We start from the raw sequence: 25,040 nt of genomic DNA, 5'->3' as shown, positions 1-25,040 counted from the left end.
CCGTTGTGGGCTATACATTCAATTTTCATGGACCCAGAGCACCTGGAACTGGCTACGCAAAGGAAGTGCTCATGGGTCGGTTGAATCTAAAAATTAAAAAATTGAACAGCAGCTGGAGATGACTCAGATCTCAAGGGAAACCATTCCAGGAAGCTGGTTCTTCACTTCTGGAATCTTCATGAGTTGATTCAGCAGTCCAGTGCCAGCACCCAGAGTTAGAGCCAGCTCAGACAAACCCACAGATGTCCCCAAAGACACACAGTGGGCTTCGTGTCTGAACTCTTTCCAATGCAGGGTGCAGGAAACCCGTGAGCAGTCAGAGCCCAGGGTGACAGATGGAAGGTAGTAGTTGCAGGACCACTGCCTTGTTCAAGCATCTGGCAGTTAGCCTTATTTTACATGTAAAAAAGTGATCTGGGAGATATCAACTGACCATTACTGATAGAAACAGTAAGGAAGTAGATTTCTTCCAGGTTATTACATTAAATCCAGTATTGACAATAACTTGTCAGATGTTTCAAGTAAATTTTTTAGGAAGGTCTTTATTTTAAAGAATAATTGTTCTCTACTTGATTATGAATCAGACTAGAAAACAAGCAAAAAATTTAAGTTTTCCTTACAATGTGAGAACATTTTAGCCACTTTGCAGTAATAATTCTACAATGGAACACCATGGTTTTGGAGAGGTCAGTAGCGCTGAAGTCCATTGCCAAGAAAGGAAGAGACAGGAGTACATGCCGGGCACCCGTCCGGACCCGACAGTACCATGTGTCCCAGGGCTGGGATGGAATGGGTGTTTGTAAAATTTCTTTCAAGGCATTTTTTAAGCACTCTCTTTCAAAGCACTCTCTTCCTTAATGTTAAAACTGAACTAGACTCTGCCTAATGTTTATAATTATCAGTGTAAATGTATACAAAGTCTTGTCTGGCTGCCATATATTTCAGAGCATAGAATGTTTTTTACATTTGCGTGGTGGCGTCTAGCTTTCCAAACCACAGCAGATATGGAACTTTCTACTTCATGGTTATTATCTTGGATGCTAAGAACATGTTTTTAAGTAAATTCCCAAATATTTGGGCAATTCATCTGGTGTTTCTTAAAGTTGCCTTTATAGTGGGAAGGAAACTAACCTCTGAGCAGCTTGCCCTGTTCCAGGCTGGGGTTCTGCACGCACTCACCTGATCTCTCACCATGGAGGAGGCTGATTGCCAGGGGATGCCCGACCCCTCTCTTTCTGCATTCCTTTATTAAAATATGTGAGGTGCTGATGAGGTATTTCTGTATTAGATTTTACCAGGAAGAGCAGATCTCGAGTCAGCTACTCAGTTTCTAACAAGATGACCAAAACGTCGAATGACCATGCATGCTCGAAAGAGTTTTAAAATTTTGCTATCAGAGGAAGCACATTCACAGTCTGAGCCAAACAGATCATTGTTCGAGAGTATTTTCATAGAATAGAAATGAAAGATCTGAGTTGTAAAATAAATAGTAAAAAACACAAATTTCGATGTATTACTTTGAAGGGGTTTTCTTAGAGCTGTTCCAAATCATTTGCTTTTGAGGAATCCCCCAAAGATCTTTCAAACAGCAATAGCCTATTAAATTTCACTCTCCTCCCCTAACTGGAGGACCTAATAAATCCTCTCTTAGTTTCCTGCCTGGGGACAAGAATGGGGACTCCTTTCCCAGGATTCAGGCAAGAAAGAGGGGAAAAGTGGGAAAAAGAGAGAGAACCTGGGTGCTCCCAAAGGGTGTGGTGAACGTGAGGGCAGATGGGAGCTTGGCGTTTGCTGAAATTGGACTTTTCATCTCGCAGTGGTACACACGGCTCTCTCTAGCTGTGGCTTCTGGCTATTTCCGCAGCTCCCACTTTAGACAGGACAGTTAAAGAGTTAACAGAAGTCCTGGAACTTGATAGGAGGAAAAGCCAGATTTTAAAAAGCAGTGCTTGGAGAAAACCAAATAAATGACTTCAAAATGGGAGCTCTGGATATATTTAAGCCTTTGTTTTAAAAGTATTTCCTTGTGTGCTTGTGTGGATCTCTTTCTTAAAAAAAAGATTTCCAGACGTGGAAAATAAAAAAGCTTTTGAGTAGGCTAAATGAAAACTAATTTCACAGAATTGCAAAATAGCTTGGGAAAGTCCCTGGAATATGATTGAACATGGTTTCAAGTTGAAGGGCTGTGTAGGGCAACCTTAGTAATACGAGGTATCTTCAGATTTCAAGTGGAAAGCAACTAAATGGGAAAAGGCACCTCAAATCTTTTTTAGAATGAGGTAGAACTTTTCTTTTTTTCATGTGTGAAAGAACAGCAGCAGACAATCAGGTTCTGTGTCCACGAGGAAGTCTATTTTTCACCACCAAGGAAGTCTATTTTTCCCCCAGAAGACCTGGGGAGTTTCCTTGAGACCTGGGTCAAACCCAGCACAGCCTCTAGGGTTTCTGGGTTTTCTTCCCTTGGGCTTTGAGAATGCAGACTTAGGTTGGATTCTGGATCTTTCTCACTTTATCTATGTGACTTGGGCACATCACCCTGCCTCACCTGTTTTCAGTTCCTCAGCTGTAAAATGGAAAAGCAGCCACTGGATTGTGTGGAGGAGGGGGAGACGCCCCACCTGGGAGCTGGAAGCCCAGAGAATATTCCCGCGGCTGTCCGGTCTCTCCTCCCAGAGTGGTGGGGGAGGGTAAGAGCGGAATGAGGCGGGATGGCTGCCTCGCTCCCCCTTATTAAAATGGGCAAGGCGGGTGGTCATTTGGGAGATGGTGTTTGACATCTTTTAATAATCTAAGTGAAAAAATTTTCCAGAATTTGCTGCCAGGAAATTTGGTTTTAAAAATTGAGATTCCAGGACGTGATAAACAATAGAATAGATTTTAATTGCAAACAAAAACATGAACAAATATTCAACAGCTGGGCTAGGAACCCATGAGCCACATGACCGGCTCCTAAGCCCAATGGCAGGAAAATGTGTGGAGCTGAGACATTTTTCCCACCTGGGAACTCAGCTCCACCAAACCACGTGGGTTGATTAGTCACCAGTGGGGCCTGGATAACTCATTATCCTGCAGGCAGCATCTCCTGTCCTTCTGCTTGGAGCTGGAAGAGCTTTTCCTCCCCTCCCCCTCGCCCCCACCTTCTCCTTCTCTGCCCTCCCCTCCTCTTCCCTCAATACCTGGGTGGACTCTGGAAACATAATTCCCGTGCACCATGGATTTATTTCATTGCTTGGTGTCTCAGCAGGAAGCACTTCATTTAGGGAGCTACTCTTCTAAAGATTATTATCTGGGAAATAAAAGTCCTTACGTCTGATTTTCGACCAATTTAAAATTCATTTTGCTCAGAGAACGGTTGAAGTAAGCGAGGGGTGGTTCGAAAAGATTACAGGTCTCGCCTTCTTACTATTAAGATTTTATTGAGCCGCTATCGCAGACTAGAAAGGATTTTGGAATTGCCTGATCGTGTCCCAGCTCAGTGTTTAATGTACGACAAGAACGGTTGAAGTAAGCGAGGGGTGGTTCGAAAAGATTACAGGTCTCGCCTTCTTACTATTTAGATTTTATTGAGCCGCTATCGCAGACTAGAAAGGATTTTGGAATTGCCTGATCGTGTCCCAGCTCAGTGTTTAATGTACGACAGAATTAGTGGATTCAAAGGAGTCCACCACATGAGGTGTAGGGTTGGTTAAAAAACTGTTTAAAAAACTGCTCGAGGCACGGCTCCCTCTTGTTCTCTGCCGATGTCACCTGCAGAGGCGTCTGCAGCTCTTGCCCCCAGAGTCAGCAGTGGCCCGACAGACCTCATCGTGTCCTGTTTTCTCCCACGTGGATTACAAAGTCCAGTGCTTTGCGATGAGGCCCTGTGATATTCTTATGCTCTAATTCTCAGATAATACTACTACTTACAATTGGATTAAACGTTTATAGTTAATACTACTACTCACACATGGATTAAACGTTTATAGTAATTGAACTGGATCTCCCAGAAGATTTGTATTACATTCTGAAATGTATGCCATCAATTAATTGAGGACACAAAAAAATCAGAGATATTGTACTTGCTTTCAATTTTTTTTATTTTTTAAAAGGAAAACTCAGGAAGGGGTCTAACAGTGTGAGGAAGGAAGATAGAGCTTGACAAAAAGATCTGGAAGATTCCCAGGGCAGAGAAGGGCTCCGGGGATTCCCAGAGAGCGAGGGCAGCACTGAGCCTGTGGCGCGGCGGCGTCCTCCTCAGTGCGGGCACAGCCCAGCCAGCCCAGCAGTGGGGCGTGCCCTGAGCCCTGATGTGGCTGGGACTCGACTGGGACTTGGGAACGTTGTTGAACCAAAGCGCTGAGAGTTGGAGACTCCTATGTTGTATATATGTGTGTCCAACAGGCGTTGGCCACTTCAAGCCAAGAACATTGGACCATGCTTTTGCTATACTGCTGTTGTCACCACCCTCTGCCACCACTTCATTGCAGAAGGGAGTGTGCTCTGTTGAGGACTGGCCTCCCAAACCCATCAGAGCGACTTTCCCTTCACGCCACTGAAACGTTTCCAAGAGAAAGTTGTGTTGACAGGTGGTTCTGTTTTAGCTGCTGAGATCATGGCTTCAAGTTCTCAGAATCTAAATCACTGGGTGGATTTGTCTCATCACAGGTGACACATTTTGTTGACTTTCTTTGGAAATCCAAAGCCACAGTGGGTCTTGGCATTCATTCTCCTGTTTATGGTTTTATTTTTCTCCACCCCACCGACTTTGGACAGGCCAGGCCTAGGGCCCACACGCTGTGTCCGGCTTGTCCTCATAGATGGGCTGCCAGATTTGGACATCAGCTCCTCTCTCTGCCTGGGCTCAGGCAGGAGGGATTTAATGGCTGATCTATGGGACTGAGCTTCAGGTCTTCCCTGCTCACACTTCACACCTGTCCTTGGCTGGCAGCCTCAATAAGGAGCTGTTCCTTTGCTCTCGGTGGCCTTCCCTGCCGTCTTGCTAAGAGGTCCACTTGGATGCTAGTCCCCTGCCTCCTTCATGGCACATCACTGATCAGGCAGCCAGACTTGCCTCCACTGTCAGTCTTAAAGGGCAAGCTGGGAACGCTGGAGCACACTTATCTCCAGCTGCACTAGCTGTGTGGGGAGAACATACGTTATGGCATCACACGATGGACAGCCGTGAGCAGAATCACAGGGCCGTGGGGCACCCATGGCAGGACAGGGTTAGGCAAGAGATACAAAAGTGTAGGCCTTTGGTGGAGCCGGTTTCATAGATCAGAGGATACTGAGCAGAAGGGATACCCGCACTCCCATGTTCATCACAGCTCTGTTCACAATCGCCAAGACATGGAACCAACCTACATGTCCATCAACAGATGACTGGATAAGGAAACTGTGGTATATATACACCATGGAATACTACTCTGCCATAAACAAGAATGAAATTCTCCCATTTGCAAAGACATGGATGAACCTGGAGAAACTTATGTTGAGTGAAATAAGCAAAGCACAGAGGGATAAATACCGCATGTGCTCACTCACATGTGGGAGCAAAGAGAGAAAGGAAGGAAGGAAAGAAAGACCACAATGATGCGTTGGACTTGCAGAGGAGAGAACATCCTATGGGCTACAAAGTGGAGTAGGGGAGGGAGAGGGAGGTTGGGGATAATTGGGTGGGGGACACGGGGTACAAATGCAATTTGTGGTCATGGATATACAGCCGATAGGAATCTGGCCCCACATCATGGGCACAAGGGGTGACAATCAGCTTTGTATCTCATGAATATTCATAACCAATAATAAAATAAAATAAAATAAAATGAAAAAAAAAAAAGATATATAGAGGGCAGAAGTGACTCGCGCCAGGTCTGAGTGTTCACATCAGATTCTTTTTCACCTTCATAGACCCAGGCCTTCCTCCCCCGCATCGTGCGTGCTGTGTACTTTTCTCTTTCCTCTTTTCCAGACGTTATTCAGCATGGATGGATTGCATGTTAATTGAATACTGGGACACATATACATGCTTTAAGAAGACATTTAGTTATACTGTTTCCCCCTTTTGGTTCTTAAACTCTGTCATACCTCAAAAAAGAGATGCCACACTTACATCGTTCCGGGTAAATGGATGGCCACATTATAGGAGTGCGTAGTCACCCTTGCTTCTGAAAACTGGCAGGCGGTTTTCCTGTCCTCACTTCTTTTTATTTATTTTATTGTGGTGAAAAGCACCGTAACACACAATTTACCATCTTAACCGTTTTTAAGTGTACAGTACAGTAGCATTAACTATATGTACCTCGTTGTGCAACAAATATCTAGAAACTAAAACTCTACGTTTATTGAAAAGCAACTCCCCAGTTCTCATCCCCTCAACTGGCAACCACCATTCTGCCTTCTGTTTCTAAGAGTTTGACTACTTTAGGTACCTGACATATGTGGAATCATGTAGTGCTTGTCTTTTTGTGACTGGCTTATTTCACTTAGCGTAATGTCCTCAAGATCCCATCCATGTTACAGCATATAACAGGATTTCCTTCTTTTTAAAGTAGGAGTAATATTTCATTGTATCCGTATACCACATTTTCTTTATCTAGTATCTGTTGATGGACATTTAGGTTGTTTCCAGCTCTTGGATATTATGAATAATGCTGAAATGAACATGGGTGTGCAAATATCTCTTTGACATTCTATTTTCAATTCTTTTGGACAAATACCCAGAAGTGGGTTTGCTGGATCATACAGTAATTCTGTTTTTAATTTTTTGAGGAACCTTCATACTATTTTCTATAGCAGCTACACCACTTTATAGTTCCACTAACAGTGCACAGGTGTTATAATTTCTCCACATCCTCATGAACACTTACTTTTTAAAAATTTTTTTGATAGTGGCCATCTTAATGGGTGTGAGGTCATATCTCATTATGGTCTTGACCTGCATTTCTTTATTGACTAATGATGTTGAGCATCTTTTCATATACTTGTTGGCCATTTCTATATCTTCTTTGGAGAAATGTCTATTCAAGTCCCTTACCCATTTTAAAAATCAGATTATTTTGTTGTTGTTGTTGAGTTGTAGGACTTTTTTTTTTTTACATATTCTGGTTATTACCCCCTCAACAGATATATGATATGCAAGTATTTCTTCCATTTCATAGGTTGCCTATTTATTCTGTTGATTCTTTCCTTTGCTGTGCAGAAGTTCTTAATCTTGATGTGGTCCCATTTGTCTGTTCTTGCTCCTGTTTCCTGTGCTTTTGGCGTTATATCCATGAAATCATTGCTAAATCCAATGTCATGAATATTTCCCCTACGTTTTCTTTTAGGACTTTTATAATTTCAGGTCTCACAGTTAGGTCTTTAATTCATTTTGAGTTAATTTTTGTATATCATATAAGGTAAGGGCTCAACTTCACTCTGTTTTGCACGTGAATACCCGGTTTTCACAACACTATTTGTTTAAGAGACTGTCCTTTCTCCATTGTGCAGCTTTGGCCCCCTTATTGAAGATCATTTTTATGATCTTATTTATGAATTTATTTCTGGGCTCTCTATTCTGTTCCACTTGTCTAAATGTCTGTCTTTATGCCAGTGTCATACTGCTTGGATTACTTGATAACTTTTTCATATGTTTTGCAATCAGGAAGTGTGAGGTCTCCAGCTCTGCTTTTTTTCCTCATTATTGCTTTGGCTATTCATGGTCCTTTGAGATTTCATGTGGATTTTAAGTATTTTTTTCTATTTCTGCAAAAACATCCATTGGGATTTTGGTAGGGATTGCATTAAATTTGTAGATTGCTTTGGGTAGAATGAACATTTTAGCAATATAAATATTCAAATCCATGAACATGGGATGCCTTTCCACTTATTTGTATCTTCTTTAATTTCTTTCAGCAATGTTTTGTAGTTTGATTTTCATTCACACTGATGCTGAATGCCTTTACACGTTGTAATTCACTACAAAGCCTTCTTTTGAACATTCATACCCTAACAGTGAAATATAAATCATGATGATTACCCAATATCCTGAACCAAATGGGATTTCCCAATTAACTGTAATTTGTACAATATCATTTCCAATATCCAGTAGTTCTTCCTGAAACTCAGGAAAAGAAAAAATAATTGGCAACATTAACTAGTGCCATGGAAGTCCATGCTGCTGATGAGATTGACTCTGGCCCCTCCCCTGGGCCTCTTTGGGGAAGACTTTGGTCATCTACACATTTCAACCCTCTTACTTGTTACTGGGGATCCACTGTCAAAAGACATGGATCCCCACTCGTAGTCAGTGGAGTCCAAGAGAACAGACATCTGCAAACCCCGGCGACCTGGGTCCAGTGAAGACCTAGGCAGGTGAAGAAGCCTTTAGCTGGTGCTTCAGAGTAGCAAGGACTTACCCAAATCAGACGCAGACATGAATAGCCCGTTGCCCCCAGTGTGTGCAGCTTGTTTCATGGGGAGTGAATAGCCATTATCGAAAAAAGGTGTTATGAAATGTATGTTTTGGAAATTCTGGATTAAATAAAACACGACAGGTTTCTTTACTTCTCAGAGCTGCTGTATGTTAATTTGCGTTGCAACCGTTCCAGAAGAAGGTTTTGTATTCAGCGATTCCCAAGCTCTGTAGCGTGTGGAACGCCTTCCTTTTTCCCCTTAGAACTTTTCATGGAATGAGAGTTCCATAGAATATACCTTGGGAAATGCTGACAAAACCCACCTTGGAGGAGAATGGTAGTTATAATTCACTTACTAGCCTTCTGTGTCAGGCATTTAACAAGCAGCCCACCGTACAGTCCTCCCAGAAGGCTGGAAAGAGAGGTGCTATTCCTGTTATTATTATTATTGTTTCCATGTTAGAGGTGAGGAAACTGAGGCTTTGGCAATTAAGTGAACTGCCCAAGGCAGGGTGTGGTGATCCAGGATCCAGGTTTCTCTGACTCCTAGCATCTTGTCTTTCCCCAACATCGCTGGCTCTTTTTCTAGTTTCTGAAAAGCCCAAATTCAGGCTGTGAACCTTATTGACATGTTGTCATGGAATCATGAAGTTTTCATGGAGAGAAAAATTTTAATTTCTTCACCATAAGCATGGGGGTCAGCATCTACTAGCAGGAAAATACAAAGATAAATGAGATAAATTATGAAAAACAGCAATGGACACATGGTAGATGCTGAATGACTTTTGATAACACGACATCGAAGACACTGGTTTGGTGACAGTCTGACCTACTGGTGTTGCCAATGCCCCATCTTCCCCAGTACTGTTACCCAGACCCCTGACCAGAGAACCCCTGATCAGGGAACCCCCGACCCGTCTAGGCAAGAAGAATGACTGACAGGCATGGCTGCAGACAAGACCAGCTACGTAATTTGCAGGACCAGAGAAAAATGAAAAGGAGGGGTCCCTTGTCCAAAAGTTATTAAGAAGTCCAAGACAGCAACAGAAAAGCCCCAGCTCAGGCATGAAGCCCTTCTGAGCACGGAATCCTGTTGCAGCCCGGCTGCAGCCTAAGAAAAGTGGGGAAGGGGAAACAGAGCCTTGGGCAAACGGGAGGAGAAACGAGGTGCTGTCCTGGCAAGGGGGCTTTAGCCTGGACAGAAAGACTTAGGCCAGCTCTCTGGAGGGGTCTTAGGGAGGACCCCAGTCCCCAAGCTGGTCTCATTGGATTGGGGACTGGAGGGTGAAGAGGCTGACTGGAAGGTTTGGGGTGGGTAGAGAAGGTGTTGGTGGCAGGAAAAAGGTCTGATGACACAGGCTGCTGAGCCCATGTGAAAGTGAACTTGGCTGGCTGGAAGTCGTGTTTGCAGCCACCAGCTGGTACATGGGCGTGGGAGACAGTGCAGCACAGCAGTTAACCCTCAGGTCTGGCTTCGCAGTCTTGCTAATTCTCCCTGGGCTTGTTCCATTGTGAGACTGGAGGTTGGCATATGGCAGGTTTTCCTTGGAGGAAAAGTGCTAAGTATTAATAGAGAACAAAAGCAGGGTTTGAAATAGCCCTAGCTGCTGTGGTTGGGTTTGCACATGATGTAATTTGGGCAAAGCCTGTTCTCTCCATGAACTGAAGCTTTCCTCTGAGATTCCTTTAAACATGATTTACAAACTTAAGTGGGGTGTCATAAACCTGCCACTCTTGGTGCCTAAGAGTTTTTGCTCCTGACCCTCTTCCATTCTAATATGCTGTTTCCAAATTGCTGTCTGCTTCAATTTGGGAGCCAAAAAAAAAAGGTAATTCCATAGTTTTTTTAACTGTGGCCAAAGTAATACAGTCACTAGAGCCAAAGATTTTCATTTATATGTTTAATCAAAACTACTTTTCAGGGCCGGCCTGTGGCTCACTCGGGAGAGTGCGGTGCTGACAACACCAAGGCCACGGGTTCGGATCCCATATGGGGATGGCCGGTTCGCTCACTGGCTGAGCGTGGTGCTGACAACACCAAGTCAAGGGTTAAGATCCCCTTACCGGTCATCTTTTTTAAAAAACAAAAAACAAACAAAAAAAAAAGAAACTGCTTTTCATAAAAGGGATAAATCCTTGGTTCATTAGTTAGTAATTTGAACAAAGAAAGAAAATATCTTCCCAAGGGTTAAGATCCCCTTACCGGTCATCTTTTTTAAAAAACAAAAAACAAACAAAAAAAAAGAAACTGCTTTTCATAAAAGGGATAAATCCTTGGTTCATTAGTTAGTAATTTGAACAAAGAAAGAAAATATCTTCCGATTGTCGAGAAACCATTATGAATGTCCATTTAAAAAAAATTGTGTTCTTTCAAGTGTGTTTCAGAAGGTCCAGCTAGGAAAGTGAGTGGCTCTGTCACAGGGTGATCTATGTCCTGCTAACTGCAAAGGTCAGAGGGCTCCTAGCCAGGAAGCTGCCTCTGTCTGCGTCTCCTCCAACTCTCATTCACCGACCTCCTTCCCTCCCTGTCTCCCTTCACCCCTCTTTCCCTCTCCTTTCTTTCTCTCTCTCTTTCTCCTGTTTGTGTATGTCTATAGTCATGTATATGGGTGTGTATTCTCCGTCTATTTTTATGCACGTATGTGTGCATCCATCTAACCTGTCTACCCACCTATTTATCATCTCTCCTTTTGCTGCTGGTCTGAAGAGTGAGTCAGATACTAAGCCCCCTTGCAAGTCTACACAGGACACAGAGCGCATGGGATTTTGAGGGATTATGCAGCGTGAGAGTCAGAAATGGATCATTCCCCTCTGCCCTCTTTTCTCTTTTAGGTTCACACTTGGTGCTCAGACAAATTCAAAATGAGGAAACACCGGCACCTGCCCTTAGTGGCCGTCTTGTGCCTCTTTCTCTCAGGCTTTTCCATGACTCATGGCCAACAACAAGCAGGTAAGATCCAGAAACATCCTTAGTTTTATAAAAAGTAAATAGCATTTTTTGATTTTATATCTTAGACCTCATGAGGTTGATATAGAGCTTAGATATGTCTTTAAGAGATAGCTAAGCCATTTATTATAGGATATTCATTTAGTTTATAGACCTTTTCAGATATGCTTTATCCAGTGCGAGATGAGTTATTTTTACTAAAACTTGGGTTTGATATCTTGGAGTTGGTTTGAAAGTGGTTTGTTTTCACATTGGGTGTAAGCGGAAAGTTTGGATCTTGAATGTTTCCCCATCCAAAGAGATTTTCCACATTTCTGTCATTGGCTGGTCTCTGAGCACATAAAATAGGGAGAAGACAATTATTGAAAGTAAAAATTAATTTTCCTAAAAAAGCCAAAAACAAAGATCACTCTCTCTCTAATTCTAGACAAAGATATTTTTTCATCTAGAATCATTGGATCTTTAAAAAATCTGTTTCCAAAAACGATTTTAAAACTATAGATGCTAATAAATCCTATTCAGAATTTGCTTTCAGAGTTTTAGAAAAGCCAGAAATCCTTCATGCATTGCAAGTTGGGAAGGATCGTCTTGGGTCTCCCTTCTCCTTTGCCTGGAGAGCTGGGCCCCTGACCGGGATTCTCCCACGAGGCCAGGGTGCTCTTAGATGGAGGGGTGGCTAGTGCCACCTTGGTGGAAGAGGAATGTGGATTGGGGCATCAGGTCTGCCCGAGGTAAGTAGAGTCCAGGAACCTGCCTGGGCCACAGCGGCTGAGTGCACCTCCCGTGCCACGGCTGGCCTGATACCCCTTGAGAGAGATCTGGATTCATCTGTGAATGAGATAAATTGTGTTCAACATCTATGAAGATTTTTTGGGGGGCCCTGAAATATATGTAGTAACTAGTTAGAGTACCTTTCTTCATGCTCATAAAAATCTGGGAAAAATGAGACTCTTCCCTTCTCTGCACTTAAACGGGTCTTCCTCACTTAAAGAAGCTGTATTTATTACATTGATTTTTCTTGCGAATTACACAAAGTGTTGGCAGTTAATAAATGTAAAACAGTAGTAGGTTTCACTTTTCCTAATTGTCAAGGCCCAATTTCATATCCCAAACTGAAGAATAAATGTGTAAGATGACGCTTGGTTATCTGGCATTAGGCATCCTTCTGGCCCCAACAGGTGGGTCTTGGGGCTCACACTGCCACAGTGAATCATGCCTGAGTTAAAAGACACCCAGGGAATATCCCCTTTCTGGAGCATGCCACTGGCCCATGAGTGGTGGTCACTGAGTACAGAACTGGGGCTAATGCCTGGGCACTAGCAGCTGTTGAGTCCAGGTGCCCAGGTCCCTGCTTCTCAGGTAAGTCAGGCTAGCTGGCTATATTGCAAGAGAGGTGTCAATTATTTAGTGACAGCACAGTGTCAACTGAGTTTGTCTAGGAAGGTTTTGCACTGATAGGAAGTAATTGTTTGAACAGTAGAAAAATCTAAACCAATGTCTTTTTTTAAAGATGTCAAAAATGGTGCTGCTGCCGATATAATATTTCTAGTGGATTCCTCTTGGAGCATTGGAAAGGAACATTTCCAACTTGTTCGAGAGTTTCTGTATGATGTTATACAATCTTTAGCTGTGGGAGAAAATGATTTCCATTTTGCCCTGGTCCAGTTCAACGGAAACCCACATACCGAGTTCCTGTTAAATACGTATCACACTAAACAAGAAGTCCTTTCCCATATTTCCAACATGTCTTATATTGGGGGAAGCAATGAGACTGGAAAAGGATTAGAATACGTAATTCAAAATCACCTGTCTGAGGCTGCTGGAAGCCGGGCCAGTGATGGAGTCCCTCAGGTTATCGTAGTGTTGACCGATGGACACTCGGAGGGCGGCCTCACCCTGCCCTCAGCGGGACTTAAATCTGCTGGCGTTAACGTGTTTGCAGTTGGAGTTGAGGATGCAGATGAAGGAGCCTTAAAAGAAATAGCAAGTGAACCACTCAATATGCATGTTTTCAACCTAGAGAATTTTACCTCCCTTCATGACATAGTAGGAAACTTAGTGTCCTGTGTGCATTCATCCGTGAGTCCAGAAAGGGCTGGGGACACGGAAAGCCTTAAAGACATCACAGGTAATGGTGACATTGCCAAGCTGCTCCCTGCTCTGCTGTTCTGTGGAGATGAGCTTGGCAACCTGCTGGCCTTGAATCAACGCTGTGGCTAAGAGATGTGGGCGGATTAGAGAAGAGATGACTATTCGCAGGTTTAAAAACAAAGGTTTGTACGTTCTTCTACAGTCTCCTCTGGTAGAGCATTCACCTACATCCGGGAGGAGGTCTTTGTTTATGAAACAACTAATATCTCAACTCTAAAAAAGTACATTCTGTGGCTGACTGGTTAGCTCAGTTGGTGTCCAGGGTTCAATCCCTGTACCAGCCAGCCCCCCAAAAAACTTCAAAATAACAACAAAAACATGTTTTGACCTTATGATCCCATAAGAGATGTTTTTACCTTCCTTAGAAAGTAAAGCCTCCACCTGGCTAGATAGGCATCTAATAAAACTGCCTCCCCTCTGCTGTTGGAATAGAAGGCCTGTTTCCTTTAGTGAACGCTCCGTGTTGGAAAGGGTGTGAGCTGAGACGGAAGTAAAGCCTCCACCTGGCTAGATAGGCATCTAATAAAACTGCCTCCCCTCTGCTGTTGGAGTAGAAGGCCTGTTTCCTTTAGTGAACGCTCCATGTTGGAAAGGGTGTGAGCTGAGAGGCGAAAGATGACATCCACTTTTGTGTCTAGTGGAAGAGCAGAGACCTCCTTTCTGCTGCCGTATGGAATTTATTTCAGATAACTAATAGAATTACAAGAAATCTTAGATGTGATACAGCCCAAGTGTATTTTGAAGAAATTGAGCCCTGGTGGGTATGTGACATGCAGTCAGTAAAAGAGCCAGAGCTGGAGGCTTCGTGTCTTGGCTGTGGGTCTGGTCTTCCTCCTCCTCCAGCCAAAACCATGGCTGAGCCCACAGAGATGCTTCTAGTTCTAACAGCCCTCATCAGGGCCACTCTGGAGGTATCGATGCCACATGCACATTGTATTGACATGTTGCTGCACGGTGACAGTTACGGAGCTAACTGGCCAACAAGTAATTTAAGCAGCAAGCCCATTAGCTCTCCTTCCAGGGCTAAGCACCTGAAGGATCGAAGGGGAAGAGATTTGATGAGGAGAATTCAGGATGTACCGTACCATAGCAGTTCTGATGAGTGCCCAGAGCTAGGCTTACACATCTGTGATGGGCAGGGTAGAGGGACCTCCCTTTGTCAGAGAACGAGTCTGCAGCCACTTGTCAGTTGATAGCAGAGTTTTGGGTAGGAGGGACAGGGAGTTAGGGAGGAGTCGAGGGAGAGATGAGCTCCAGAAAGGAGAGATGCCTGTCCTCTGAGGCAGAGCGAAGGGAAGAGAAAGGGGCTGTGTTTTTCAGATTGTGAGGTGGCCAGGAGGGAAGTTGAGAGAATTCAAGGTGAGTTGGCTTCAGTCACCTCAACAAAGGAGATGCCGAAGGGGTGGTGGTGGTGGTGGTAGGGTTTGGGAGCTTGGAGAGATTGGACTTATTTTTGAGCAGTTGCTGCAGGGCTGTGACAAGGAGGTCACAAATGCTCATGAAGCAGCCACCGAGTTGCAGTGTCATCCAGCCATTGTCAGCAATCCCCAGCCTGCAGTCCTCTCCATTAGTGTGGACCCTGACTTTCTGCAGGTGTCTCATGCTCTCCTGGAATCAAAGGAGCTACTGGATTTGGAACTTGCAAAGAGGGAATGACAGAGAGGAAAGAAGAAACTGTGCTCAGAAAGGAAATCCAGAGTGTTAGCTAGTCAATCCCTGAAATAGCACACCATGGAGTCCTGGCTGGGTGGGGAAGCAGATGAGAGCAGGAATGGGCCAGCAGGAGGCAGAAGAGCCCTAGAGGCAGCTGAGCGTGTAAGCAGGGGACACTGCCGGCCTACAGAGAGGGAGATTCTGAGGGCAGATCGTGAGCCTGGAAGAGATCCAAGAGTTGCTCCCATGTGGCATTCACATGTGCAGGGGCAACAGGCAGAGGGCCACTAGGGGTGAGGAAGTTGAAGACCTGAGAGGCCGGAGCTCTGAAGGGTTATCCACATAGACGTGAACATCTCTGGACATGACCACAGAGCATGCAGTGTGGACAGAGGTGGAGCACGATGTAACTGTAATCAGTTAGGAATGTTGGAGAACCTGTTCAGTGTACTTAGCTGCAATGAGGAAGTGGATAATTCTTTGAATGAAGGAAGAGTGAATGAGCAACTGGGCCCAGGTGGGCATGCACAGCATGGAGGAAAGAATCATGGGAAGCAAGTTATGGGCAGCTTTTCTACTGAGCTTCTGAAAGTGGTTACCACCAAGAGGGTTGCAGAGACAGGAGACAGGAAGGAAGGTGACCAGTGAAAAGTCAGTCTCTTGTTAATTCAAGATGGCAGATGCAGCAGGAAGAAGAAAGAGTTGAGGCTTTGAGGCATAAATCAAGCAATCTAAAAAGCATGTAAGAGGGACCTAAGGAAGGGCAGACAGAGCAGGAGGTGGCTAGAGAAAAGGCAGACTCTTCTGGGTTGTGAGCCGAGTCACGGCGGAAGCAGTGCCAGACATGAGTTTTTCATAACAGGGATTCAGAAAGCAGGGGGCAGGGAGGGAGAGGATTGGATGTCAGAAGAGAGGAAGTGGCTGGCTTGGGCAGGCAGAGCTTGGGTAAGAGAAGGGTTTCAGAGCTAACCAACCCCACGTGTCTCAGAAGGTTGTCCATAAAATGGTTTCCCCAATGGTAACCCATGATTCCGATTTTGATGTGCGGGAGTGCTAATGCCCTTACTGCTGGGTCTACTTCTCAATAGAAAGGAGTGAGAGACAGTCTGGTTATTTACCCGTGGCACTGAAGAGCGTTCCCTGCTTCCAAATGATGGGCTTCACCTCTGGCATTATGGCGCAGGTGTTGATGCTGCCAGATTACAGGAAAAGGAGGGGGTCCTCAGGAGCACCCCAAACCCAGCCCTCCAGTTACAAAGAAATGACGGGAGCATACAATGACCTTCTCTATTGGCTGCAATAGTTCTAGTATCAATAATTCACTGATCCATCACAGTTTTAAATATAGGGATAATATCAAAGACATGCCAAAAAACAGTAAAGGGGATCAATAGAGAAATGGGGCATGTTTTCATTGATGTTTTGGCAAACCATGGAAAGGAAAAGATGAGTTTGCCTTTATGCTTAATCATCACATAAATGGAAACACAATGAAATTACCATAGCAAATGCTAAAGGTGCCTATCAACATCGTGTACTTCCACACAGATGATAAAACCTTTGTTTTTATGCCCAGAAAACATCTCTGTCTTCTAGTGTCCAAGCCACTAGCAGCACCAGGGTGGAATATTAATCTATTTATGTTGTCTTTTCTAATTAACTTCACTCTGCAATTATTCTAGTACCATGTCCCACTGCATGTTCCATGGCAAAAAAAAAATAATGATAGTAAGTCTCTGCTTATAGGCTTTGGGAAAGGCAGTCAGGAGGGCGTTACAGACATTGCTAATAAGTTAGACATTTTCTTCTCATTACCTGTCTATGAAGTAACTTTTCCCCACAGAGTGTTCTTGATTATAAAACATGTCTATGTAGAGAATGCTGAGGATCACCACTTCTGAATGAACTCTGCTCAGATAATCCAGTTCTCATGGTTGTGTTTTTAAAAGCCCCTTTATCATCCTTTTAAAGGTGGATGTAACTAAGATCCAAAACCTTCATTGTGAAACGAAAGCTAAAGGTGGTAGTGGTGGTTTCCTCATGAGCTTTCTTTTCTCTGCAAAATATAAACTTTTAAAAATTCCTGAAACATATCTACAGTTTTTTGATTTGCCTAGGAAACAAGCATGCAATTTTTTCTTCTGAACAGAAGGGAGCATCCCATGAACTGAGAAAGGCGTTGTGCCCACAGCAACAGGCTCAGGAAAACAGCATTTCCAGTGCTATTGAAGGGGCCTGAGATTTTTTGTTGAACATTCTGACACTTTTCCATAGAAAACACCACAGACGGTGTGATATGTGAGCCATAAAAGCAAAAAACCAGACAACTTCTAAATTTTAAAATTTCGGATAGATCTGATTACTCTTAGAATTAGTATTGGTAGTCGGTTTGCCTGGCTGTACACCAGAACCCACGGCTCCTGTGCCTAGTTGAGGCTTTGGCTCTCCCGGATAACAAAGCATGCTCTTGTGTGTCCCGTTATTGTGTGTGTAAGAGGACAATGTGTTTTATTCAGTGATGACAAATTATCCAACATTTTTCTATGACCTGCTGCTGTAGATGTTCAGACTTTTAGAAGAGAAATATTCAAGGATTTTCCCTCAGGTTCATTTATTTTATTTACGCTTTTATAAATTGCAACCAAAAAGTAAGTGATAAATGAAGAAGGAATAGTGTCATCTTATGACTTATGTATCATTTTAAAAAATTGTCCCTATTGATTATAGTTAGTCCTTATTCTAAATGTCACAATATACTGAGTAAATGGCAAACCCTCCCCGGTCCTTTGGGGCATAGATTTAGGCCTGGGAAATGCAGAAGAATTTTGTGTGAGACAAAATTTGCAGAGCCTCTGTCTTATATGATGATGTGGCCCATTTTTATGGCCTGCTATATAATTAATACTGACACCACGCCCTCCTAGAGATCCTTTAGAAATCCTACATTTTGGCTGAAGAGTGGCAAATACTTTGGAGTTCTAAATAAATTCCCAGTCTTATTTGATACTTTTGTGTGACAATTATTAAAACACGAGATCTTAATTATTGTAGCAAAATAATTATCCTTCTTGTTATATAAGAATGACTGTGATAGCAATATTTCCAAGATAATATATTTCCCTCTGCAAAAAACTAATCTGCATGAATGTTGTCAGGGGCTTTGGTGTGTATAAGGGAAGAGAGAGAGCAGCTTCAACTCCAGCAATCCCTGTTGCAGCTGCTTACACAGTGGGAGCGCTTGGACAAGAATGTAGTTTCATGAGCACGAAATTCTTCAATTTTATGAGACAAAATTTGCATCCTTTTCCATAGTGAGAATAAAAAACAATTTTGCTGGCACGACGAAAATTAATTTTAAACATAAAATGTTCACTGTCATGATAAAATCAGAATGAATGGTCTTACACGTAATATTACAATTTTACCCCAAATGGAGCTTTCTGGAATCTCATATAAATAGATGTGGGATAGATTATGAATATCGTATATATGCACATGAAATCTCTTCCTGTCCCTAACATACACTTAAGTTATTAAAAACATTTACTAATTTTGCTTTTCCTCTGGTTTAAATCAGTGTGATTTAAATGTTCTAGCTGAGACTTTGAAATACTCTGCTCTGGTTTGTAGGTTTATTGATCACTATTCCTCGCTCAGTGTTTCTGTGTAACTCCCATTCTCAATAACAGAATGGAAATTTCATCATTGCCATTATGGGGAGAAAGGAGGTCTTAGTCTGCCTTTTATGTCCTTTGTATAACTCCAGAGCTAATTATGACTAAGGGTTTATTGGATGCTTATGGTCCTGCTAGGTAATTAGTTTAGGATGTCATAAAAATATGGTTGGATAATTATGTCATGACTGGTTCCATATCACTCTGCTTAACATTGTTCTGCATTATATGACTGAATATAGAGGCAACGGCAAAAATAAATGCAAAAAGCATCTAGCCCAGTCCCAACCTGAAGCTGAGTTTCATACAACTAAACATCATGTGAGAAAAGAAAATCACATCAAAAATTCATCCAACTATTTTTAAATGCTTTAAAACTTTAAACGTCGTTTGAGTTCTGATTCACAAAGTTGCTCAGCCATTTTGATTTGTAAAGAAAAAAAGAAGAAATAATCATTGCTCAAAGGAATCAAGCAAGCAACACACTGGGTGATGAGTCACCAGACTGTGAATCTGAGATTCTGCTTTGCAGCTGTGGATTGCTACAAAAAATTCTTATAATTGTGTGCAGGGGCTGGAGAAATGTCCAAAATTAGAACTCACCTTTGGATTTTCGTTAATCTACTCATTTATGTTTTCTCGTAGATAAGGCTAATCCACAATCCCATGCAACTGCATTTCCTTTCAAATTTAGTAGATATTTCCAGAATATGTACCCAAGGTTTCTCCCTTAGAAAGGTGAATATGAGTGTTTTGGAATTGAGCTCCAAAGATAACACAAATGAAAATTTGATGCAAATGCCCCTATTATACATCACAATTTTGGAGAAGTTGCCTTGTATCCATTCAGAATGCAGAACTGAAAGAGATTTTCACGTTCCTTAATCAACACTGTTTCATTTGTCTGTATTTCGTGTTTCTTATTGGTTTCCAAAGAAACATGTCAGAACGCCGAACAATGCATGTGATCACGTGTCTTAACGCTTTCACGTTTTTTGCGTTTCTTTCTTTTAAAGCACAAGACTCTGCTGACATTATTTTCCTTATTGATGGATCAAACAACACCGGAAGTGTCCATTTCGCACTCCTTCGTGACTTCCTTGTAAATCTCCTTGAGAGACTCTCAGTTGGAACTCAGCAGATCCGAGTGGGGGTGGTCCAGTACAGTGATGAACCCAGAACCATGTTCTCCTTGGATACCTACTCCACCAAGGCTCAGGTTCTGGATGCAGTGAAAGCCCTTGGCTTCGCTGGTGGGGAGTTGGCCAATATCGGCCTTGCCCTTGATTTTGTAGTGGAGAATCACTTCACCCGGGCAGGGGGCAGCCGAGTGGAGGAAGGGGTTCCCCAGGTGCTGGTCCTCATAAGTGCTGGGCCTTCTAGTGACGAGATTCGTGACGGGGTGGTGGCGCTGAAGCAGGCTAGCGTGTTCTCGTTTGGCCTCGGAGCCCAGGCCGCCTCCAGGGCAGAGCTGCAGCACATAGCTACCGATGACAACTTGGTGTTTACTGTCCCGGAATTCCGTAGCTTTGGGGACCTCCAGGAGCAATTACTGCCGTACCTTGTTGGCGTGGCCCAAAGGCACATTGTCTTGCAACCGCCAACCATTGTCACCCAAGGTATGTATTCTCTTCTCACCATCCATATGGGAGCGGGGTGTTCTGTGTGTTGGTTTCCTTAGACGTAAGGTGGACACCCGAGTGGCTCGCCTCAGAAGAAGCTGTAAGTACCCACAGTGCGGTCCTCCCCTGGCGAGCTAGCTCCTGGATGGGATGTCTGTGATTGCTGCGATGTGTGGAAAAGCTAAAGGTCAGCGAGTGAGTGGAGAACTCTTATCAGAGTACGAGTTCTTGACAACACGTGCTTGGAAGGCTGACTCAATGCATTGTTACTTTGAGATGATTAGACATCATTGTATCATCTTTTTATAATCCAGTCATCCTAATAATGATGTGAGGGGCTCGTTACAATTCTGAGAAAATTACTCCAGGATAATGGCATTGATTTCTAAAAGTCAGCAGGTTAGAAGTGGGCACACAGGTAGGGTCTCTTTCCAAAAGGAACAGAGGAGTGAGAGTGTCGCCTACAAGTCCGTGATAATGGCATTGATTTCTAAAAGTCAGCAGGTTAGAAGTGGGCACACAGGTAGGGTCTCTTCCCAAAAGCAACAGAGGAGTGAGAGTGTCGCCTGCAAGTCCAATTGTGCTGGGGTACTGCGAGTCACACTTCTGAAGGTAAGAAATAACAGTGCACTCGCTTGATAGATCATTTAGGAAAAGGTTTTCCCCCTGTGCTTATCAAGTTTAAAAGTAATATTTTTGAGTGGCAGTATTATGATATACAATCAAATGAAGGGCTTTTGGCAAAACAGCCAATTGCAGTCACTTACAGAACATAAAACTGGTCAAGTCACATAATAAATACACACGTAGCAAACATGGGAGGCATGTGTGGGAACATTGGAAGTGCAGTCTTCCACCTGATGAGCTGTTTTCTGAGACATGAGTCACTTTTCAGACTGAATCAATTCATGATCTAGGTTAGGTCAGTGGGATGCTAACAATTTCCAGAAGTTCCCAACTCACTTCCCGGTGTTGCTTACGCACTGGGATGCTCAAACAAGGTTAGTCCTTGAATACGAGGCCTTGTTTCCCATTGTCCTTCCAGCGCCTAAGCAGAGTATGGCACACAGTAGGGCTTGCTGATAACTGGGGAGTGAATGCTGAGGCTTGTTAGGACTCTGGGTTTCATCTGCAGCCAATGATTTAACTTTTCTTGTGTGGAATAACACATCTTCCCAGCTCTTATTTGCTAACCTGGTAAGTAAAGGCTACAAGTCTGAGTCTAAAAAAATAAGTATCGTAATAAAAGACTGCTTCATCTATTTTATCATGGGGGCTTCGGGTAGAATTTTCTCTGAAAAAGAAGTGACAACAATTTAAAAGTAAACCTTTTGGGGAGACATACCATTGAGTGAAGTTAAGAGTGGAGCATTTTAAAGTCTTTGTTAAAAACATATTTATCTGCTCACCTGTGGAACTGACCTCTTCTTGGTAGCACTTGGCTGACCACCTGCTCTAGTCATGGCACAGATGTGAAGCGAATGTCACTGCTTTTCCTCACCAGGCTTCCAACATCCAGACAGTCAGCTCAGACTTCCTCCAAATGACTTTCGAACAAGCTTTAGTTGAAATAAAATGAAAGCTCAGGACTGTGACATCTCTACTTAATTTAGACGTTGGCCCTGGGCCCTAGTGGTGCAGTAAGAAAGGTGCATGTGAAAGTTACCTTCTGGAGAATGCCCTTCACAGCAGGTGTTTGAGTCAGAGAGGCCAGTCCGGTGTCACTTGCGTTTCACCTCATTCAGTTTTCCGGCTTTTCCTCTCACTCAATGGCCAATAGAACTGACCAGAATCCTTCAGGTGAGCCAACAGGGATGTCAGAACCTGGAGCAGAATGCCCTGAGTGGGAATGGACAGAGAAGAGCAGTGGAAACGCACGCCGGGGACCCCGGCCGGACCCCCGCCCTGCGCTTTGTGCTGCTTACGCCTATTTCTATCCTGGCAATTAAGGAAACCTTGAGTGAAAATTTCCAGCCACTGGGTTTCTCTGGGCTTACATACTTTTGGAAGCAAACTATTTCCCTATGCTTTGTAAACACTACGGGGACATCATGACTGTGGATGGGAGGCCTAGACTGTCCCTGCTCTTACGTTGACCAGCCATGTGATTCTAGGCCGGTCATGCAAACTCTTTGTGCTCCAATTTCTTGAATTTATGGCAAAGGAGTTGTGCTTGATGAAGATAGTTCTGTTCCAGAAGTTTCAACTTCTTTATTAACATGGGCAGCTCATTGCCCTTATTTTAGATTTTCCCCAGCTAGATAGAGTTTTAACTCCTTGTGTACAAACATCACCCTTAATCTTAGTGATTAACTTGTAAATATTCAACAAATATTCTTGACTATCTGGTAGGTGCCAGACACTGTGCCCAGCACTACACAGTACTGGCAAATGAGACAGACGTGGCTGCTGGTCTAGCAGCCAAACAAAATATTCCCAGAGTGTGGTAAGTATGTGAAGGCACTCAACGGGGCTGTGATAGAAAGGGTGAGGGAAGGTCAGTCTGCGAAGCCTCAGGACAGAAAGGAGACAGGCAAACAAAGAGCGGAGGGAAGAGTGTTCCAGGCAGAAGGAACAGCAGGCACGGTGACCCTACAGCACAAGGGGCCAGGCCCCCCCCGCAGAGCCATCAGCAGGCAGCACCGTGGGAGCACGGGGGACGGGAGACTGGAGTTCAGTCTCACCTGATACGGGAAGGCTGGAGCAGCAACTGGTTTAGGGGGAGAGTCCACAGCTTTACTGTAGGTGTGTTAAGTCTGAGGAGAGCAGGAGGCATTCGGGGACTCACACACATCTGGGCTCAGAGGAGAGGTCTTTGAGAGGTGCATTCTGGAGAGAGAGTGGCTAGAGAAGAGAAGAGGCCGCAGGGAGCAGCCTTGAGGAATTATAAAGTACAGCTGGGTCAGGAGGGGAATGTCTTGGAAAGGACTCCGAGGAGGAGGAGACGGCGACGCGGGAGACACAAGTGTGTGGGGAGCTGGGAGTCAAGAGAGGGGAGGGTGTCACCAGAGAGGAGAGGTCACTGGCCCCTGACTGCTGGGAAGCCGGGGAGGGTGAAGCCATGAGCATCACTGGGCCAGCACGGAGGTCACTGGTAACTCTGGCAGAGCAGGAGCAGCGTCATGGCAGCGGTGGCCGGGGCTGGGAGCAGATGGGCTCTCCTCCCACGGCTTCTGTGTTCTCAGTGACCTGGAGGTGGCTCCTCGCACAGCAGTGGTTGTGGAAGAGGACTGAGCGGAGAGCAAAGTTACGGAACAGCCGTTCCGGAGAACGGCAGAGTAGACTTCCCAGGGAAGTGTCGTGGGAGGGCAGGCTGCAGTGGGTCACCCACGTGCGGTCTGGGGCTTTATTAGTCTGTTTCTGTTGCTTACAACAGAATACCCGAAACTGGGTAATTTATAAAGAAATCAAATTTATTTCTTAAGTTTTTGAGGCTGGGAAGTCCAAGGTCCGGGGGCGTATCTGGTGAGGGTCTTCTTCTGGGTGGGAACTCTCTGCAGAGTCCTGTGGTGACCAGGGTGTCACATGGTAAGCATGGGCTGAGCAAGAGAGCGTAACCTTGTCACTTGCTGTCCTTACAAAGCCATCAGAGCCACGCCCGTGACCACCCCTTACTCTGCCTTTGTGAATGGATTAGTCCTTTCACAAAGGCTGTCCTCATGATCCAATCACCTCTCAAAGGCCCCACCTTTCAAATATTGGATTCCCCACCTCTGAACGCTGTTACAATGCGGGTCGACTTTCCAGTACATGAAATTTTAGGGGACACGTTTGACCCAGAGCGGGGATTCCCAGTGTGGAGTGCAGGCACCAGGTGTGGGATTTTCTCGGGAGCGTCTGCTGCTTGCGTGATGCGTGGATGAGAGGGAGGCCCGGGGCGGAGGCTCTGTCGGGTGGGGATTGGACGGAAGGATGGGGACAAGGCAGCTGAGGGTGCTCAGTCAGAGAGGCAGTGAGCCTGGGCACAGGGACAGGCGGAGCCAGAAAGGGGTTGAGTGAGAGTGAGGAAGGGTGTGGGTCAGCAGATGGGAGACTGCATGTGCTGGAGAAGCGTGGAGCACTGGCGGGCCAGGAGGGAGGAGCCGGGGGAGGGTGGGATGGGTGAGATTTCAGAGACAGTCTGATCTATGGTGAGGCCAGGTGTGGCATTAGAAGCAGGTGCTGGAGTGGACCTAAGGCCAGGCGTGGCATTAGAAGCAGGTGCTGGAGCGGACCTAAGGCCAGGTGTGGCATTAGAAGCAGGTGCTGGAGCGGACCTAAGGCCAGGTGTGGCATTAGAAGCAGGTGGTGGTGCGGACCTAAGGCCAGGTGTGGCATTAGAAGCAGGTGCTGGAGCGGACCTAAGGCCAGGTGTGGCATTAGAAGCAGGTGCTGGAGCGGACCTAAGGCCAGGTGTGGCATTAGAAGCAGGTGCTTGTGTAGACCTAAGGCCAGGTGTGGCATTAGAAGCAGGTGCTGGTGCGGACCTAAGGCCATGTGTGGCATTAGAAGCAGGTGCTGGAGCGGACCTAAGGCCAGGTGTGGCATTAGAAGCGGGTGCTGGAGTGGACCTAAGGCCAGGTGTGGCATTAGAAGCAGGTGCTGGAGCGGACCTAACGCCAGGTGTGGCATTAGAAGCAGG

General features: G+C 44.6%; 1 protein-coding gene across 1 annotated transcript in view; it reads left to right on the top strand.

Annotated features, from left to right (window-relative positions):
* Nucleotides 1-25,040, top strand: part of COL6A3 (collagen, type VI, alpha 3) — a 97,265-nt gene that overhangs the window by 5,122 nt on the left and 67,103 nt on the right. Inside the window, exons 2-4 of the mRNA XM_008586105.1 lie at nucleotides 11,205-11,322; nucleotides 12,830-13,447; nucleotides 19,814-20,416. Coding sequence (XP_008584327.1) covers nucleotides 11,235-11,322; nucleotides 12,830-13,447; nucleotides 19,814-20,416 — 1,309 coding nt within the window. The 5' untranslated portion in view covers nucleotides 11,205-11,234. The remainder of the gene's footprint in view (nucleotides 1-11,204; nucleotides 11,323-12,829; nucleotides 13,448-19,813; nucleotides 20,417-25,040) is intronic.

The sequence above is a fragment of the Galeopterus variegatus genome, unplaced genomic scaffold, assembly GCF_000696425.1.
Source record: "Galeopterus variegatus unplaced genomic scaffold, G_variegatus-3.0.2 Scaffold3830, whole genome shotgun sequence".
NCBI lineage: Eukaryota > Metazoa > Chordata > Mammalia > Dermoptera > Cynocephalidae > Galeopterus > Galeopterus variegatus.
This window is presented reverse-complemented; position numbering and strand designations above follow the sequence as displayed.